The sequence below is a fragment of the Salarias fasciatus genome, chromosome 7, assembly GCF_902148845.1.
Source record: "Salarias fasciatus chromosome 7, fSalaFa1.1, whole genome shotgun sequence".
NCBI lineage: Eukaryota > Metazoa > Chordata > Actinopteri > Blenniiformes > Blenniidae > Salarias > Salarias fasciatus.
This window is the reverse complement of record NC_043751.1, coordinates 18,906,470-18,926,054: the sequence shown is the minus strand read 5'-3', so window position 1 is coordinate 18,926,054 and position 19,585 is coordinate 18,906,470. Positions and strand designations below refer to the sequence as shown.

Here is a 19,585-nt window from a genome sequence, read left to right as displayed (position 1 = left end):
CTGAACATCTTCCCTTTATTTTTTTTATTTAATCTTTTTTTTTGCATCATCACTAAAATAGTGACGGAGTGAACGCAGAAGCTGGAAAAAAAAAACTCTCAAAAATGAGCATTTTTATTATTTTAAATCCACTATATCAACATTTGCAAATAAATACCTTGTTTGCAGGTTACAAGTTTGAAAAGCTAAGCACTGGGGAAACTGAATATATTGAGCATTTCCAAATCATTTTCCACAAGGTCCGCGGCCCTGTCACATGTTGGGAGGTTGTCGTTCATCACTTGAGACCCGTGTACAGCATGATGGATGACATGCTCTCGCAGACACACTGGGGCACTTAATATTTCTGTCCGAGTTTTTTTTGGGACAGTTCCTGTTGAGATTCATCCATTTAAAAAAACAAAACAAAAACAAAACACTGCGGTACAGATGGCTGTGGTTTGCATTGCTCTTGAGAAATGCTGCAGTCTCGTCTTATGAAGGCTTGGATGGATTGAAGTGGGGGAAACGGTGAGGTCTGTTGAAAGAGATGCAGCCTTACAGTCTGTTCTTAGTGGTAATCTTTTGAAGAGATCTACAGATGGGTGCGGGAGGAAACCTGAATGTAATTTCACAAGATCTCCAATTGGACCACAGGAAATCCAATGTCCCAGGGAAAAAAAAAAAGGGTTATGCTGCGTCGCGATGAGATTTGATCCATTTCTTTGGTAAAAGGGGTCCTACCGTTGCAGATGTATTTTCTTTTTCTTTTTTAAATTAATTTAAAGTTTGTTTTCGTTAGCGTCGTAAAACATTCCACAGAAACAGATACATTCATAGACTAGAGATCAATACAGTGTGACGCTTACTAATGCAGAAATGTAAAAAAGTAGACTCAGTGGTTCTGAGTGCAATGCACTGATCACAGTACCAGCCAACGTACAGCAGGACTGATACATTCTGTACAATAATTTACAATAAACACACACTGTACAGTACTGTGCGCAAGTTTTAGGCCAACGTAATAAAATGCTACTTATCCATCATGTAATACCAGCAGGAGTGTGTAGAAATGTGCTCTACAGCAGAGAAAACAACCCCCGGTTAATGTTTATTAGGAGCTCTGTTAAGAAAGTGATGAGGCCCCCACAGCGCCCTGATCTCATCATGATCAAATCCGTGTGGGCCGACATAAAGAGATAGGATCTGGACCAGATAGGGCAAGTTTGTGCTTTGAAGGCAAAGCGCGGTCACTTCAATCAAGTGACAAAATCTATTAACACATCCCTTTTGAAAGCGCCCCCATAAAGCCTAAAACTTTCACACAGTACTGCATTTCAAATGAAATTAAAACTACTTGCAGACCTCAGATTTATCACAGTATAATTTGAAGTGACTCATTAACCTCTGCAGCTTTGGCAAGTGACATGTACAGTAACCCTTCAGGTGAGTTCACCCCAGTGACAGAGACTGAGGTTCTCTTGATAACAAAGCAGAATGTAACACCAAAATATGTACTTATATTCGTAGTTAAAGTGTGCTTTTAATATTGGGCTCAGATGAAGATCATTGTTAATTAACTATCAGCATATACAAACGTATATAGTTATAATCTCACTGTTATTTTAGACCATCACCCTTTTTCAAATATATTCTGTTTAATACTCAAGAGATTAAAAATATGCAATTCAATAAAAAGTATACATTTTCAAATTTTGTAGCTTTGCGAATGATTCCAGTGCATATTCATGTGCAGTCTGCTGGGCCTCTGTGTCCTCAAAGGACCCGAGCACTAAGCCTTTAACAGCAAAAAAAGACCAAAAATAAAGAATCCAGTTTTTATTAATTCACACTTATATTCAATTTGTGGTCATTTTAATAATTCATGCAGTGCTAAAGCGCTCTGCGCCCTTCCCATAGGTGCTGTAATACTCCATTTGAGATAATTTAGCGATGTCTGGTGTGTTGTTGTTGTTCGCCCGGTTTTCTCGCTCACTGAATTCAAAGCTCTCCTCTTCGTAGTCCTCCTGGCCTTCCGTCTCTTGGGGAGGTTCTGAAGGAGGAAACAAAGACACAAATATGATCGCGGCTCTGGCCCTAAAAACACAAACAGGCAGAGCTCCTCCTGAAGACTTGGCCACACCGAGGACAGCCGGAGCATTGCCCCCCCCCCCCCCCCCCCCCCCCCCCCCCCCCCCCCCCCCCTCAGTATCAGTCTCTACTGATAGAGACAGGCATGTCTAATCCAGGCACTGCTATATTTACAAAACACACGAGGAGGGAGTGACAGAAACATCGGAATACTCGGCCACTAGATTACAGTACATGCCAAGTCAAAGAGCATTAGGGACAGCCGGAGTGATAATAATGCGACGTGAAGCCCTCCGACAGATCCCACTTGGGGAAATTTTCCACTTATAACCATCAACAAATTTACATTTCAACTGTGGGCAAAAGCAGCCGCAGCTGATGGGAGACGCAGCCGCTCACCTTGACCGTCTATGGTGGTGTCCATGATGCCGTGCTTCACCTTCATGTGTCTGCTGAGGTTGCCCTTCAGGTTGAACTTGCTGGTGCAGTAAGGGCACTTGAAGGGCTTGCTGCCGGCGTGGAGATGCATGTGGCCGAGGAGGTTGTACATTCTGTTGAAAGACTTGCCGCAAACCTGAGGAACAAAGGCCACCAACAGTCAGCCAAATCTATCATTTACGATTTCTTTGAACTTTTAGAACATTCACAGAATAAGAGACATAAGACGAAACAACAATTCATACAATGAAGCAATAAAAATATTGAGGAAAAAATAAAGTAAAATACCAATCAATACCAAAAACAATTACTACAAAAAGGGGGAAAGAAACAAAGATCCATAAACGGGCGGTGAATTGACAGAAAAGGCAAGTGAGTCGTTAGGAGGCAGAGTTGGCATAAAGGAGAACAAGGTAGAATATCGCAGCAGGACTCATAAGCTTTACAGTTAAGTCCCATCAAGTACTGCCACGAGCAGCTCCCACAGTTTAACTCCAATCTGTTCCGTCCTTTCATTAGAAAGCATTTCACTCAGTCTCCTATCAGAACTGGGATCCTTTTTAATTTTCAAACGGAATTGCATGAGATTTACCCACCTTGCATTTGAAAGGCTTGACCGGCAGGTGAACAATCATGTGCGTCTTGAGGGTCTGTTTCTGGACGAAGGTTTTGAAGCAGACATGGCACTGGAAGGGCCTCACACTGGCATGAATCAACATGTGTCTCTTCAGGTTGGCAGACAGAGTGAACTCTCTGGCACACACATCGCACTTGAATTCTTTCATACCCTGAAGAAAGGAAGGAGAAAAAAAAACAGTTTGGGCCTTTTAATTAATTTGGCTAAACGTGTGCTTTAGAGGAAAATAAATAATGAGTCATAGGGAGGAATCACACAAGCAACTCGCGTGTGTTTGAGTATTAGCATGTTGGTTTTTGATCCGACTCGTGCGCGTTACATTAGCTCCCCCGCCACCACACGCTGAAAGGAAAAACTTCAATAATTGAAAGAATAAAGTTTTCTTTTCTCAGTCTGAACATTTCTTTTCTTTTTATTTTAAATTTGAACAAAGTAGACGCCATGAATAGAAGTGCCATCGCCTATAGAATAAAACGGGCTATATAATGAAATGGAGAGAAAGACCAGGGTGATTCATCAAACACAAAGGGAAGAAGCTCTGAGAACGACACACAACACAAAACACATGCAAGTGGGGTGGGGGGGGGGGGGGGGGTTAGCCACAAAAAAAAAAAAAAAAAAAAAACTCAAGGTCTTTGAAGACTATGTTTACAAAGCGACTGGTTTTGGTGAAAAGGCTGTGATGCCAGAGCGCCGTATACCCTGGTTTCTACATGAAGTCTCGTACAGCAGGCGCTGAGTGAAAGAGGATGAAATGCTTCCTTTCTTCCTAAATCCCCTCTATGTGCATTTGTTAATCATGAGATTTCCCTACTTTGAGTAAATGTTTAGAGGTGTTGTGTATTTGCGTGAGGGCTGAATGCGCTTTGTTTTCCTTTTGAATGTATGAACTGGAAGACAAAAGGCACGTCGCTGGGTTTCGGTACCTAGAGGGCGTGCGCTTGCCAGTACCTTGTGAGTGAGAGCGTGCTGCCGGAGATGGTGGATCTGGACGAACTCCATGCCGCACTCGGGGCAGACGTAAGGTCGCACGTCCTGGTGCTTCATCAGGTGGTTCTGTAGCTGGCTGCGGTAGGCAAAGGACTTGTGGCACTCCGTGCACTGGTAGGTCGTGGGGCTCTGGTGGCTGGCCAGGTGGCGCTTCAGGTGCGCGTAGGTGGGAAACTCGAGACCGCACTGCGTGCACACATGACACTGGCCGTTCTCGTGCTTGTTCTCGTGGGTCCTCAGCTCGCTGGGGTAGGCAAAGCCGCGGCCGCAGAAGCGGCAGCTGTAGGGTTTAACGTCTGAATGCTGCAGCATGTGCCTCTTCAGGTGGCTGGTCTGCGTGAAGGCCTTCTCACAAACGGTGCATTTGTGAGGCCGGGTCCCCTGGTGGGTGAGCAGGTGAGTCTGGAGGTGGCTCGGCTGCTTGAAAAGCTTCCCACAGTGTAGACATTCATGGGGCTTAATTCCATTATGGCCCAAAATATGAGTGACAAGGTTATATTTAGATGTGTATGACTTCTCACACATGCGACACTTCCAGCGTTTCAGACCTTCTCCCACGTCTACGCAGTAGGACTCATCGATCTGCACATTGATATCCAGGCGGTCAATCTGCATTCGTCTGGCGAGACCCTCTGGGTCCGACCACAGCATGACCTGCCCATTCTCCTCATATTCTGAAGGCAGCGTCATGTCGGTGGGCTCATAGGCCGCCTCGCTGGAGTCGTAATATCGGTTCTCCAGAGGACTGGTAGTGTCTCTGCCAATCTTGAGATTCAGTGCCTCTTCCTCTTCCTCTTCTACCACCAACTCTTCTTCCTTCCTGTCTTTTTCTCCAGAAGAGCTTTCTTCTCGTTCCAGATCTGGCTGCCCCTCCGCTGGCTGCCTTGCCGTGTCTCTCACACACGAGGGACAGTTTTCACAGGCCTGCTCCTCTTTCAGAGGACCTTGTTGGGTGACTGAATCCTCTGGCTTGCCAGGGCTACGCCTGCTGTGTACGTCAGTGCAGGAGGGGGGAGTATCGGGTTCAAGTCTTTCGCCTTTAATTTGAGCCTGTGGACCAGGTACTTTGTGAGGGTGCCCCTCTAATTCTACATCGCTTCTGGGCCTTTTGGTCCTCCCGCGGGGCCCGGGTCGTCTTCGTTCGCTGCAGTGCGGTTGGGGCTCCGGCTCGCCGGCAGGCTCCGCCAGGTAGTCGCCGTTGGCCCCGATCAGCTGGTCAGCATATTCATACTCCACTGACTCAGGTGGAGGAGGGGGGCACTCTCTGGGCTCCCCTGTGTAAAAGCCATTAGGAGCAATGGTAGCCCCAAATATTTCATTCTGGGAGATGAGGCCCAGAACAGCAGCCTGAGCCAGAGATAGCACCACCACCGGCTCCGTCTGTGTGCCCACATCTACTTGGCCCTCAGTCATCTTTGGGTAGATTCGCACCAAGTGACTGCTCTCCTCCTCCTGGAAGAAAAGACATACATATAAATCAGAAAAAAAAAAACAAAAAACAGAGAGATGACGGCTCTGTGCACATTTTGTTCCCCTGTTGTGACAAAACCTGCCCCACAAGATTTCCTCATGCAATTTCCCCACCTCAGTCTCATAAGATTATAACTTTCCTAATAACACAAAAATGTGATTGCATGTTGCTATAATATCAAAATAATGACGAAATCCAATTTTAATCACAAATTGCCCCAGACGACCGTATGAGACAGAGCCTTTTTTCCTATGACTTCAGGAGATGCTGTCTTATGATGATGTTTTTCACGGTTGCTCTGTGAGCGGCGTGTTCGGACTACGCCTTCTGTCTTTGCTCTGAATCAACACATTAGATGGAGGAGATAGGGCAGATCTGTTAGCACCCTGCTTCCTTCCTTGACAGGCTTTAGAAAAATAATGACCACAACAAGGGGATGGGATGCAGGTCCAGCCAGGAAGTGGACTTCCGTGGACTGTTCTCAGCACTTCCTGTGGGGTCCTGGGACGGCCTGATTGACCAGAATCAGCTCGTGACCGTGGCAATCTGTCCCATTCACGAGGAGCAAAGTGTCTCGGCTCGACACTCAGATCCTCTTTCCGTACCCAACTTCATAACGCCTGCCACACTGGGCTTCCTTAACAAGATGATATATGCCGGCAGGCAGTCTCATATCCATAACAGACATTCGATTGAGCTTCGAGCTCATTCTGTATTCCAGGCCAATGCATAAGACTCGCTAGAATAATTGTATGGTTCGGAAGTATTTCAGACCCACTTGTGCATGTTTACCCCGCCGCCTGTAAAAGCGGAACAGTGAAACTATGAAGAAGAAATTGCGGTGCGACTAAGCTGGCCCTCTGTGGTAAAAGGAGAAGCTAGAATTGCACGCCACTGGTTTCAGGTTATTTCTCAGCGTGGATCTGACTGGTAGGAAAATGTATAGAGAGATGCTGTGACCCCTGGTTTCTTTTCAGACAGCACTCAAGCCTTCACTCTGCCATTCAAGAAGGACCTGCTTCCTTCCCTGACACAATACTGTGAGAAAAGAAAAGAGTGGATGGAAAAAAAAAGGGAGAAGGGAAGAGGAGATAGAAAGCAGGAATAAAGGTGTGTGTGTGTGTGTGTGTGTGTGTGTGTGTGTGTGTGTGTGTGTGTGTGTGTGTGTGTGTGTGTGTGTGTGTGTGTTGGGATAGGGGAGTAGACCTGGATGCCCTGATAACCACGTCATTTATAATTACTGCTTTTAAAGTAGTCAGACAGAGACAGACTGTGTGTTTGTGAGAAAGAAAAGGAAAGAGACTGGGTGTGTATTTGAAAGCGTGTGAGTGTGTGTCTGTGTGTGAGTGAGAGAAAAGAGAGGGAGGGAGGTATGGAGAGAAGGAGAAAGAGCTGTGGGCGGGGGAGGAGTGGAGGGAGGGAGACAGAGAGAGAAATGAGATGGAGGGGCTGAAAGATAAAGAAAGAGGGGAGGAGTGGGAGGGGAGGGAAGGGGAACGAGAGATTGAGTGAGCATGTGAGAGGAGGGAAGAGAGAAAGGAAAAGGATAGGGAGGGGGTGTGGGGGGGGGTGAAGCTAGAGGGAGACAGAAAGACGGAGTGAGTGAGTGAGTGAGTGAGAGAGAGAGAGAGAAAGAGGTGAAGGAGGGAGGGAAGGAGGGGGAGCTGTAGAGTGAAGAAAAAGCACAGCAAAATGAAAGGCTGACAAAATGAAAGAGAAAAAGACAAATGACAAGTAGACAGAGAAGGTAGGGTAATAATTGCGAGAGTCCGTACTTTCACATTTAAAGTTGCAACTGAAAGACACCTAAGGACAAACAATTAGAGGAGAAGCAGGAAACGTGCAGCAGAGACACAAACACAACTGTTCTCCCTGAAAAGATGTTCCCACTGCAGCACTCATATATGAACGTGAAAAGTAATCTGGCTTCACCCTTAAAGACGCGCACGCGGACATGAGTGTAAGTACGCCGCTAACAAACTGAAAACAAGTCGCTGCCCCCTCCCTCCCTCCCTCCTCCCCCCTGTCACATCTTCCTCCTCATCTGTAGGTTACAAACTCACCACATTGTTCCTGTAGTGATGTTTGAGGTGTTTCAGGGATCTCATCCTTCAGGAGAAATGAGTGGAGTAAAAAAATCCACCTCCTATTTATATCTGTGGGAGAGTGGGGCGGTCCCACGGCTCATCCTCCTCCTACTGTTGCTGTTATCAGAACTGACTGTGCCTGCCCCCCCACCGCCTCCCCTCCACCAGCCCTCCACCCCACACACACACACACACACACACACACACACACACACACACACACACACACACACACACATACACACACACACACAGCATCACCCCATTTCTTTCTCTTCCTCCCACCCTCTCCTTCCCATCTCACTTCTCTTTCTCTCCTCTTTTCTCTTACAAACACACACACATAGACACACACACACATACACACACACACACACACACATCTTATCTGCCTTTCTCACTACATACAATTCAGCATGACCCTTCAACACACATTTCTCTTTAAGGCACACAGAGACACAAGCTCTATCTTTTCTTGATCACACTTTATACTTTGCATTTCCCTTTTTTTTTTTTTTTTTTTACGAGCATGTGCTCAAACGCACAAACAATTACAAAATTCAATCAGCAGTTCTCTGTGCGTGCAGACAGATACATGTCACAGCACACACAACAATATATCTGGATGTATAAATATATATGTATGTATCAACAAGCGCGGAGGCACGCGCACTCTTTTCACAACACACACACACACACTCAGAGACAGTGGGTAGAGGTGCGTCTATCAGCAGCAAAACAGTCAGACAGATAATGTCTGCGAAATACTAAAATTTTAACTTTCCAGTGAGCGCAGAGTTTGCTGCCATTATTTCTAGATTCAAACTAATTAACTATTGAGACAGCCTGAAGTATACTGTCTGAGAAATTCAGAAGAGGAGAAAAAAAAAGAGTGACAAAAGAAAAGAGAAGGAGAAAGAAAGGAGAGAAAAGCAGTTAGGAGAGAGGGAGGGAGGGAGACAGACGTGGGGGAGAGAGAATAAGGAAGAAAGAAGCAAGAGGGAGGGGAGTGACTCTGAGAGGAGGAAAGAGAGAGGGGGGGTGGTTGTTGTGGGGGGGTGAAAGAGACAGAAAGAAAAAGGGAGAGAGGAAAGAGAGCTGGGGTGGGGGAGGGAAGAAGAGAATGCAGCAAAAAAGGAAGAAGAAGGGAGAACTGGAGGTGGGGGCTGGAGGGGGGGGGGGGGGGGGTGGGAGGGAGGAGGCGGCAGGGCCATAAGAAAGGATGTGGCAAAAGAAAGAGAAAGAATAAAAGAGAGAGAAAAAAGAAAGAGGGAGGAGGAGGAGGAGGAGGAGGAGGAGGAGTGGGGGGGTGGGGATGGGAAGAGAGATAGAGGGAGGGTTGAAAGAAAATGCAGTGAAAGAGAAGAGCGTGGGGTGGGTGGTGGTGGTGGTGGTGGAGGAGGTGGTGGTGTGCGAGTGTGTGTGGGGGGGTGTGCTGGAGGAAAGAAGGAGAGAGAAAAAGAGAGCAGAAAAAAAAGGGGGATGGTGGAGTGTGAAAATAAAAAAGAAGAGTCCATCAGCAAGAGAAAAGAGAAGGGGGGGGCGCAGAATGAAGGAGAGGTGGAGGAGGAGGAGGAGGAGGAGGAGGAGGAGGAGGAAGGAGGGGGGGTGAGAGCAAAGGGAATGGAGAGAGGAAAGGAGATAGAGAGACGGAGAGAGTGAGGAAAAGGAAAAACAGCAAGGGAAGACATTAACTATTGAACTTCCAGATTTCTTTCAGGCTGTGTTGAGAAACAGTGCGGCAGAGTACCTGCGGGCTAAGTACAGGTTGTGTGCTTAAGTAGTCGGCACTAAAGATGATCCTGATAATTAGACAGGTATTCTACGATACCACAGCCTGCCTTACCTTCACACGTAAACACAGGGGAAGTGTGTGAAGAGAGGAAAAAGTGTGTCTGAGACATGCATGTATAGGTGCGGGCGGGCACGACAGAATGCCGCGTGGACAGATGCCAATTGTGACTGTAAGACTGAGCACTGTGCATAAACATTTCCTACTAAATAACAGGAAAGGGCAAACCTTGAAAACCTTGATCAATCATCAGCAGCTGGGAGTGCTGCGAGAATGAGAAAGATAGAGAGAAAGGGGAGCGGAGGGGGGAGGAGGGAGAGATAGGGAATGAGAGTGAGCGCGAGGGAGGGGGGGGAGAGAGAAAGAGAAAGAGATTGAGTGAGGGTGTGAGTGAGGGGGAGAGATAGCAGGAAGTCGAGGGAGAGAATGGGAGAGAAAATAGAAGGAGAGCAAGGGAAGAAACAAAGAGATAAGAGGCTGAAAGACAAAGAAACCACAAGGAAGAAACAACAAGGGACACGTACATAAAACAACACAGAACTAGCCTATGGGGAAAATGAAAAAGACACAGACAACAAAAGTTTTGGGGAAGAAATATACTGGCTCGTTTCCAGGCCCAAATCTTCATAACAGCTCAACCTGCGCGCTCGTCCGTTCACTTAGAGTACATTTACATGTGTAGGGCCACAAAAAACTAACAGTGGAAAAAGGTTTCAGTGATAATAACCATAAAATTTCATTCAGTTCTTCGATTTCTACAGGTTCCTATGTGATCCTATGAGACTCAGAGAGAGAGAGAGAGAGAGAGAGAGAGAGAGGGGTGGGGGGGAAGTAAGCCATTGCCCTGCTCACAAGTGTGCTAACCCTCAACTGGGATTTCAAATGTGTGTTTGTACGTGGTTGCGTGTGTGCATTTGTCTGATGTCTGAGATCAGGGACTAGTGCACACACACACACACACACACACAAACACACACATACACACACACATACACACATAGGCATTGCTGACACTAACATGCTTTCAGTTCACAGCACTGAAACAACACACTCTCTGACGCCGGTGTTGGTATGATTATTATATTTCCACCTGCGTCTGCTTGTCCATTTGCAAACGCGGCCCGTTTCGGTGTTGTTTATCTATAGGTAGAGCGACCAGGCGGCGCGGTATCACATCCTCTCCGTGATATAGGTCAAAGTTAGAACTTTCCCTTTTTTCCCCCGACAAGAGAGAGCGATGGAGGGTGTGAAAGAGGGGGTGAGGAGGGAAAAAAGGTGGTGGTGGGGTGCTAGAGATTCAGATATCAGCTGTCTGTTTTACCCCAGAGAAAAGCTCAATGAATCATACAACTGCAGAGGACTCATTGATGACAACTCCCTGTTTTCCTTCTGTCATGTTCTTCTTCTTTTTTTTTTTCTTTTTGGTTAAAACAAACCTACAAGTACACATTCTCCCAAATGCAAATGGCAATATACCGGAGACACTGTAGGTTAGTCTATGTGAGTGCACGCACTCACACACACACACACACTGCTCAGCTTAGTGAGCTCTCATTGTCAGTGCTGTTGCTTCATCCAGCCCAGTGACAGCCTGCATACAGACCGAGTTTGCTCTCTCTGGCTGTGTGTGTGAGACGCTGCTGTGCTGGGTGATGGCTATAATTCAACTTCCTCTCACTGTCAGGCAAACTGGAAGTCGTGTAGGTTTGTGTACAGCGCTGTTATAGCTGCAGCCTTCAGGTGACCATTTTTTTATGATCAGAAAGCAGAAAGGAGGAGAAAAGAGGAATCGCTCTGCTCTGTGTTTTGAACTTTGAGTTATTGGACTGATGTTGATGCTTTCGCCGGCCATTCGTCTCAGACCTGTGTCTGAGGCAGCGAGCCCACACACCTTCTGTTATTTCCAGGGCTGGATCAGTCTCACCTCTGTTCGGCGTGCTGATATAATAGTAAGTCTCAAGCATGATTAGCTGCTGTAATTAAGCTTTCACAGGAAAAAAAAAAAAAAAAAAAGCACAGCAGGCTTTTTTCATAAGAACAGAACAGACAATCACACAGCTTGAATCTAAGCAATGCAGATGGAATATAGCAAAACTGTATAAAAGCAGCCACACCCTACTTGCACGCCTCCAGCTTCTTCCATTAAGGTCAGTAAGAACAGACTGGACACACGGACAAGAAAACAAAAACTGCGAGGAAAAAATGTCCAGAGCTTATCAGTGTGGCCCCACTCACTGCGCTGTGGAGGCGAGCAACTTTAAATGTGAGGTATATACACCCAGGCAAGGTAGACTATAGGTAAATCACTTGCAACTTCCTGCAAATAAACAAACAAGAATCTGCAGCACACTCTACATTTGTGATTCAGTATTGATGTTTTCCACGTTTGCTTGTTTTCTCTCTCTCTTTTTTTTTTTTGTCCTGTGAAATTTAAGCAAATCAAGTCTTAAATTCACTCAAGAAATCATTCTTACACAAACCGCAAGACAGGAGGCAGAGATGGCCAAAGCAAAAAAGCAAAAAAAAAAAAAACCCTAAATAAAAGATTACTTTCCCCATTTTGTAGCAGGGGTACTAAATGGAAAGACAGAATATTAGCAATGAAATAGCTCTGCTTGGAGACAACATTGGAGAAAGGAGTGTGGGGAGAGCTTGAAAAAAAAAAAAAGACTGAATATAAAGGAGAAAAGACAGAGTTGAGGGAGGAGAGGAGAAGAGCATTCAGCAAGGAGGATATAAAAGGAACAGAGAGGGGGGCGAGGGAGTGAGACAGAGAGCTATGGAAGGAAAGAGAGAAAGAGAAGGGAGAGAGAGCATAAGAGAGCGAGAAAAAGAGGGGGGCATGAGAGAGCAAGAGAGAGAGGAGGAGAGAGAGATCAAGAGAGGGAGGGAGGAGGGAGGGGGAGCGAGTGAGAGAAACAGAGACAGAGGACGAAAGAGAAAGACAGAGAGGAGAGAAAAACAGAGAGGGGGAAGGGAGAAGGAGGGATAGCCACAAGAGACTCAAAAACCACAGAATAAAAACCCTCTGTCTGTCTGTAACTCTATATTGATATACAAATATGAATCCTAATATATGGGCACATTGCATTTATTCAATGGGAGAAGGGATAGTCAACAGTGCAGAATTCAACATGTACTTCAAGTTCATTCAATAAGTCGGCAAACACAACGTCGGACCGTGAAGAACTCATATCTTCTTATCAGGAATGCAGTTTTTCATTGCAGTAAGGTGGGAGAGGAATTTTTTAGAGGTACTTTATCCTATTTTAGTCACTCTGAAGTCTCTTCCCGCTATGTGATTCATGAAAAAAAAGTCTGCTTATAAAATATACTGTACAGCCTCGCTATACGCTCCCCCTGTCAGACCCACGTCCGTAAAGGAGACGTGGTTTTTTGACTGTCTCGGAAGTGTCCTACATAGTGAAACGGTCCCAGATTTACTCAAGGTGAGGCCCACAATGAACCACAGAAGCCTATTAACACTAGAGGTCTCTGGAGTGCCTCATGTGCTGGTTAGAGGCGACCAAATTCAAACTGGCTGGAGCAGACAGTGGCGACGCAGCCACTGTCCCTCTATGGCCGTCACTCCTTTGTATTATTCCTCCACCTCCCGGTAACAAATTTCAGTCGGAATTACTTTTCTTTCGTCCAAGTTTCATTCTTTTAAATCAAACCCTTTGTCTATCTCTTCTTTTGTACCTTCCTCCTGTTTCCATGGTTACCTCTCTCTCTGCTCTGTACACTATCTATCTCTTCCTCCGTTTCCCTCTCTGTCTCTCTCACTCTGTTCTTATCTTTCTCATTTTGCTTTCATCTCTGCCTCCCTTCCTCCTGCTTTATCCCACACCCTCCTCACTCCGGCTTTTATCTCTCTTCACTTTCATCTGTCTTTCACCTTTCTCTCCCCTTCAAGCCTGCCATTCCATCATGCTGGTTTTTTGGTTCTTACTTATAGAGAGAAAGTTTTATCGGTTTCCCTGTCAATTCTGCATTTTTAATCATTTCCAATTTATCCAACCCACTTTCAATGCCATTGAGTCATGCATTAAATTGTCTTGGGCAGAATGTGTGTGTGTGTGTACGTGTGTGTGTGTGTGTGTGTAACCATAGGTGCAGGAGGCTGTAGTCTATCACAATCATAAAGAAAGGGGAATGATTTCTGTCATGATATCTGAAGATTAACTGGTTGCTGTGCTTTTGTCTTTCAGGTGCACAATGAATTTTTTCCCCCTCCTCACGTTTTTTTTTTTTTTTTTCCCTTTTCCTGTTTTGATTTGACCAGCTACTGAGCAGTAACAGATACACAAACTGGCACGTGTGATTTTATTAATTTGGCTTCACTAGTGGACTGCGTTTGAGCTTATCTGAGTGGAGTCCCACTGAGACCCGAAGCCGCCGAGGAGGCAGCGCTCCTCGACGTGGGGCTGCCTCCTGTAAGGTAGCCTGTCATTTCTCTGCTGCAATGAAGATGTTCCTGTGAAGCGCAAATGCCTCCTTCCACGCACCTCAGTTGGAGAATAATCGTATTCCGCATGCGAGCCGCGGTTGGCTTAAACGCACAGCCACATCAAGTGTCACCGTGCGGCGCCGCAACAGCGAACCAACGCCGCTTAACCACAAACAGAGACCGGGACACAGAAGCGCCTCACAACATGCCCCATTGATACCCACAAGGGGACAATGGCCAGCAGAGGACATGTGTATGTCTGCTGGCCTAAAACCAATTCACTGTAAAAGGCTGTCATCCATGGTGGTATACATAGGAGGGGGAGTGTGTCTTCAAGTCAGTGACAAACTCATTCCAAGAGACACTGCATGTGGTGTGGGAGGAAGTTTTGTTCTGCAGCTTTGACTGAAACTAACCTCCCTCCCCTCTCCTCTCCCTCGCCTTCCCCTTCCCCTTAAAGTACCACAACTATTCAGAAAAGAGAATAAAGAAAACCTGAATAGAGGAAGAGAAAAAAAAAATGGGGTCCCTAGGCGAGAAAGAAAAGAAAAACAATGAAAGAAAACAGAATGAAAAGCAGCCAAAGAAAAAAAAAGAGGAAGGAGAAAAAGAAGGACAGAGAGAGGGAGGGGAGACAGAAAAAGATACAGAGCAAAAGGAGCATAAAGCAGGCAGAGAAAAGCGTCGAAAAAAAAAAATACTGAAAGCCCTGAAAGACAGCAACATTTCAGTGGAAATAAATTCTAAGAAGAAAATGAGAAGAGAAATATGTTGAGGAGAGAAAGGTTTACTTGGAATCGGTCAGAATGGGTTTGAAAATTTGGTAAATACAGAAGAGGCAAATACCAGAGACATTAAGCTATTTTTATTTGCATTAAATGAACAAATCAGACTGTGTGAATCCCTTGTTTTAGCCATAGTAACAAGAGACAAAGCAACACACACACGAAGCTATGCCTTACAGGAAAAATACACTGATTTCATTTCTGACAGTTACTCAAATTTAAATCACTACTAGACTCCCTTATAACCTAAGCCATCACCTAATTGTAGAATTGTAATGATTTCCCTGATGAGCACCTCAGTTTGGCACGTGTCTTATTGGGAACACACACACATCGACAGAACATTTACCCTGTATGAGCCAAACCCCAAACCATAGCCGGAACCCTAAACATGTCCTCAACCAAGAATGGATTCATTTCTCAATAGAGTCCTCAATTTTTTTCCCATGAGTTAGTGTGTTAGTGTGCAATCAAGGTTAGGTTAGAAATCACACAAGCACACACACACACTCAGACTTAAATATTGCTAACTTCAACCTGATCTTAAACACAGTGTCACCAATGTTGGAATGATTTTCCAAATGGAAACTTTCATTTTTGGACCCACTGTGACACAAGTTGATGTGTAATCAGGTCCTGTCCCTATCAGTGTCAAAGAAGCACGCACACACACACAGGCAAGCATGCACACACACACACACACACACACACACACACACACACACACACACACACACACAGGCAAGCATGCGCACACACATTCCAAGAGACTATTTGAAACTGCTTTTCATAATATGTTAAAGACCCAAACAGATTTGACCTTTTAAATTGAATACATAATTTGACCTCCTGTGTTTTACCTCACATTAGTCATAATCAGTGCGCCTGTCATTAATATCATAGTTAATGCAAAGTGTGTTTGTTCCAGAGATGCGATACATGTTTGTGTCTGTTTACGACACTGAAAACATTTAACCTTTCCAATGTGTTGTAAATACATTTTTGCAGATTAAAATATTTGCGCAGGAAGCGCGCTCGCAGTCGTTAATCATCTTTTCTTTTCCGTGCTGACAGCATCTGTACATCATGTGTCGTTAATACTGAATGACTTGTAGCGTTTAAGGCGAACAGGGTAAGATTTATCCCTTTAATACTTATAAAACATCCCTTTAATGTGCATACTGCATGAAATGAATGCACAACTGGTGGGAGTTTACTTCAAGATTTAAATAAATAGTTTGACATTTTGAGAGATTTGTTTTATTTGCTTTTTTGTCTGGGAGGAAGATAGTAAATAAAAGCTATAGCCAGCAGCCACGTAGCGGAGGGTGGAACAAAGACTGGGAAGAAACAGTTTTTTTGCACAGCACGGTCCAAAGTAACAAAATCTGCCTGTTAGCGTGTCTAAATCTCACTAATTAACACATTATATGTTGTATCTATAATCTAAATTAAAGTGTGGAGAGCCTTATGCCGAGGAGGTCTAACTTGGTTTATTTGTTGGCTAACACCATTTTCTCCTGTTAATATTTCTTTAATTAAATCTGTAAAACTACACTGTCATAGAATACAGACACCTCTCTTTACTGGAATAAAATGATTTCATTGTTAAATCCTACAGTAAACCATTATTAAAAGGCAGCACTCATTTCATATTAAAAAATATCCCAGAGCTCAAAGGATGCATGTTATTCTCTTAATATTTTCCATGACGACTACAATCAGTTTATTTATAACGCTTATGGCCTACAGGAAAAACTAAAATAATGGAATTGAAAGGATTATGAGTATAATGTAGTTGAAAGACTTTGCTATACGTCTCACTTATTCCCTAATTGACTCCATTTGTGTGACTGCAGTGGGAGAAATGTTCTGGCTTCTCAGCTTTTGCGGCCTGCAGGAGGTTAACTCTGTTCACTGGTGCTGTCATGGTCAAGAATCTGATACCGCCTATCAGTAATACAATCTGTAATTGAAAACACTGACCTTCCAGCTCTCTCTCCAACAAAGATGCACATGGCAAACAATAATAATTGTGTTGAGCCAAATATGAAGGATCACGTAATGACTGACTATAGTTATACAATTACGCTTTGTCATGCGAGTAAGTATTTAAATTTTAGACAAATTCAGTCAATAATATGTATTTCTAAAGCTTAAAAAAAGGCCCCTATTAAACAAACTGCTGTACAGGTTATTCAAAAATAAAATACAATACAATAAAGTGAATGAAAACTATACATTTCAAATACTGTATTGCTTAAATTACAATATAAAAGACAATAAAATGAACTTTATATGTACATTTTGGGCTGAGTTTAGACAATATTCAACATAACTACAAAAATAAAGGTGTGGATTATACAGTATGCACACAAGTGTGTACATCCTTGAAGATGACACTCAAACATGAGCTGAGGAGCATTTTTTTTCCCACTGACACTTCTGCTGATGTTTCTCAATTTAATTGAAGTCCTCTTGTAGTAATATCCACAGCTGACAGCAAATGTCAAAGCCAACTTTAAGATCAGTAAATCCGAGAAATACTATTTTGTTAAGGCACAAACAGAGAAATGTACAGGCAGAAATGCTGCCGTTTCATAGGTTCCAAACAGCTCAGTGGCCGCCGTCTATTGTCATCGTCAGATGTTTGGAACCATCAAAGATCTTGTGGTCAAAGCGATCGGAGAAAGCAGGCTTCGGCCAGCAAGGTGAGCAGGACCCTGTGTGTAACCCAGACCGTATCACCGTGGAGATGGGGAAGGTTTGAGAAGGTCAGCCATCCAGACAGTACTCCAACAGTCATCCTTTTAAAGCAGAATGACCAGATGGAAGCCATTTCTTAGTACAAAACACACAGCACGCTCCGAGCTTGACAAAAGGCGCCTGTCTCTCAAACTACGACAAACAAGATTCTCCGGTTTGAACTTTTCGGTCCGAATATCCTTCAAACATCACGTCTGGAGGAAACAAGCGTCCAGCTTTGATTATACAGGCAAGAGGAAAGGACAAAAAGTCCGGAAAGGATAGTGCAAAGCAAATTCTTTCTCCTTAAAGTAACAGGTCAAGGCTGATTGCAGATGTGTAATCAATAAAACCCTTTTTTTTGTCATTAAATCAAAACTGCAAATCTGTTTCCAGATCACAAAGATTGATGTTTTGATGGAAATGTTTGAGGCAAAAACACAACTGAACCTATTGTAGGAGATAAAATGTGATAAAAAGGGTGTGCACACTGACTTGACTGCACATGTGGGACGATTTTGAAATTAAATCATGATATTTATTGCTACATGAAGTTACAGTATTGACTCGACAGAGTAATGCTATTGTTCTGTTGGCAGCACATTATTTGAGCCACTTAAAATTTGAAATATTCCATATGTGTATAAAATCTGAGTGTCTTTTCAGACCTGTGTCAGCGCCGCATCAACACAGAAAGTATATCAGCATTTCCTTTCAATAACGAAAAGCGAAGACAGACCTACAGCGATTACTGGACCAAATTAGACTCCAGACAATATTCAGACATTTCAAGCTTAATTGTTCATTTTGTTCCACAATTATTTTTCACCATAAGGCAGATTTTGCTGATTTCATTTTGTTGCAGGCATCATGCAGCAAATGTTAATCTCACAGCCAAAACAGCCTCCCGAAGCTGGTTGATGAGTGTTAAGTGTTTCGTATTGATTCATTTTATGAGTAGTCTAAGGGTAACGTTAGCCGTGATATAAAAGCAGTTTCTCAACATGACAGGGCTTCCTCACCGCTGCTATCTGTGCAGCTTTTGTTCAAAATACATTGCATCCAGATTATTCTGTTACCTTTGTGGCACATGCACAGAATCAAAAAGAGAGGAATCAGATGAGAGGATGTACATGCCGAGAATAATTTTACTTTTTATAAAAGAAAGAAACAAAATAACATGCTGCCTGTGTAGTCTCTCTACGCACCTTAATACATCTATAATCAAATAACAAGGATATGTAAAGCTGGATAATTATAGAAATGTTGATGGTTGCGATGTCTCACTTAAATGCTGGCCCTCATATGCATCTGAGTTAAAACTATGATTTTAATGAGCCGTTTGCTTTGAGATAACTCATGCATTTTATGAGTAGAAGGAATTCAATGTTCTCATTTCAACAAAATCTTTCATATTACAGAGCGACACAGCTTGGACACTGCTTCGCTCGTCTGCAGTGAGTGGATTTGTGACAATCTATTTGTTATGACAATCTGTTACTTCTTGCTCTCTGTCTCCGTCCTATCCGGTTCTCTTCTCCAAGCGGAACGGCAGAAAGCCTCCACCTGAGGTTGGTTCTGCAGAGGTTTCTTCCTGTCGAAAGGGAGTTTTTCCTGTCCACCTCGCTCACGTGGAATGTTTTCTCTGTGTTGTATTTGGTACCACATAAATAAAATTAAAATGAATTGTTTGGTTTGCACAATCTATAAGAATATCTCAAAATTGGTTAAATATTGAGTATGTGTTATAGGACTGCAGGGAGTGCTTTGGAACCTCTAAAATTACATTTGTTTCATCAATAAATACCATTTAAATGGAAATGTGTGTAATGTTTATGGACTCTGCGATGAAGCTGCTTCCATTGAATTAAACTGAATTGAATTGAATTATGTCAGTTTAATCAACAATCGCATTTAATACCTAAGTATAGCACACATAGTAACGATTGAACCTATTGAATATTACTCACTCAGTTCTACTGCTTCATCTGCAGTCCGTCGAGCAACACAACAGCACCTCACTCAAACTTATGCATCTTTTATCTCGTCAAAAAAAACTATGACTTAGCTCAAAAGTAGTGCTCAGTAGTAATTGTTTTACTGAAGACATTCAGCCACAA

General features: G+C 43.8%; 1 protein-coding gene across 1 annotated transcript; it reads right to left on the bottom strand.

Annotated features, from left to right (window-relative positions):
- Positions 1 to 753: 753 nt before the first annotated feature.
- Positions 754 to 7,756, bottom strand: znf710a (zinc finger protein 710a). The gene is made up of 5 exons (XM_030095548.1): positions 7,670 to 7,756; positions 4,097 to 5,587; positions 3,105 to 3,296; positions 2,470 to 2,644; positions 754 to 2,032 (listed from the first exon to the last, which is right to left on the bottom strand). The coding sequence occupies exons 1-5, from the start codon at positions 7,712 to 7,714 to the stop codon at positions 1,863 to 1,865; spliced, it is 2,073 nt and encodes a 690-aa protein (XP_029951408.1). The 5' UTR covers positions 7,715 to 7,756; the 3' UTR covers positions 754 to 1,862.
- Positions 7,757 to 19,585: the final 11,829 nt, after the last annotated feature.

Coding starts and splice junctions, on each gene's coding strand:
- znf710a (XM_030095548.1), bottom strand. CDS start 7,714: ATGAGATCCCTGAAACACCTCAAACATCACTACAGGAACAATGTG. Junction 2,645..3,104: donor TCAAGCCTTTCAAATGCAAG/GTGGGTAAATCT, acceptor TTTGTTCCTCAG/GTTTGCGGCAAGTCTTTCAA. Junction 2,033..2,469: donor CACCACCATAGACGGTCAAG/GTGAGCGGCTGC, acceptor TTCCTCCTTCAG/AACCTCCCCAAGAGACGGAA.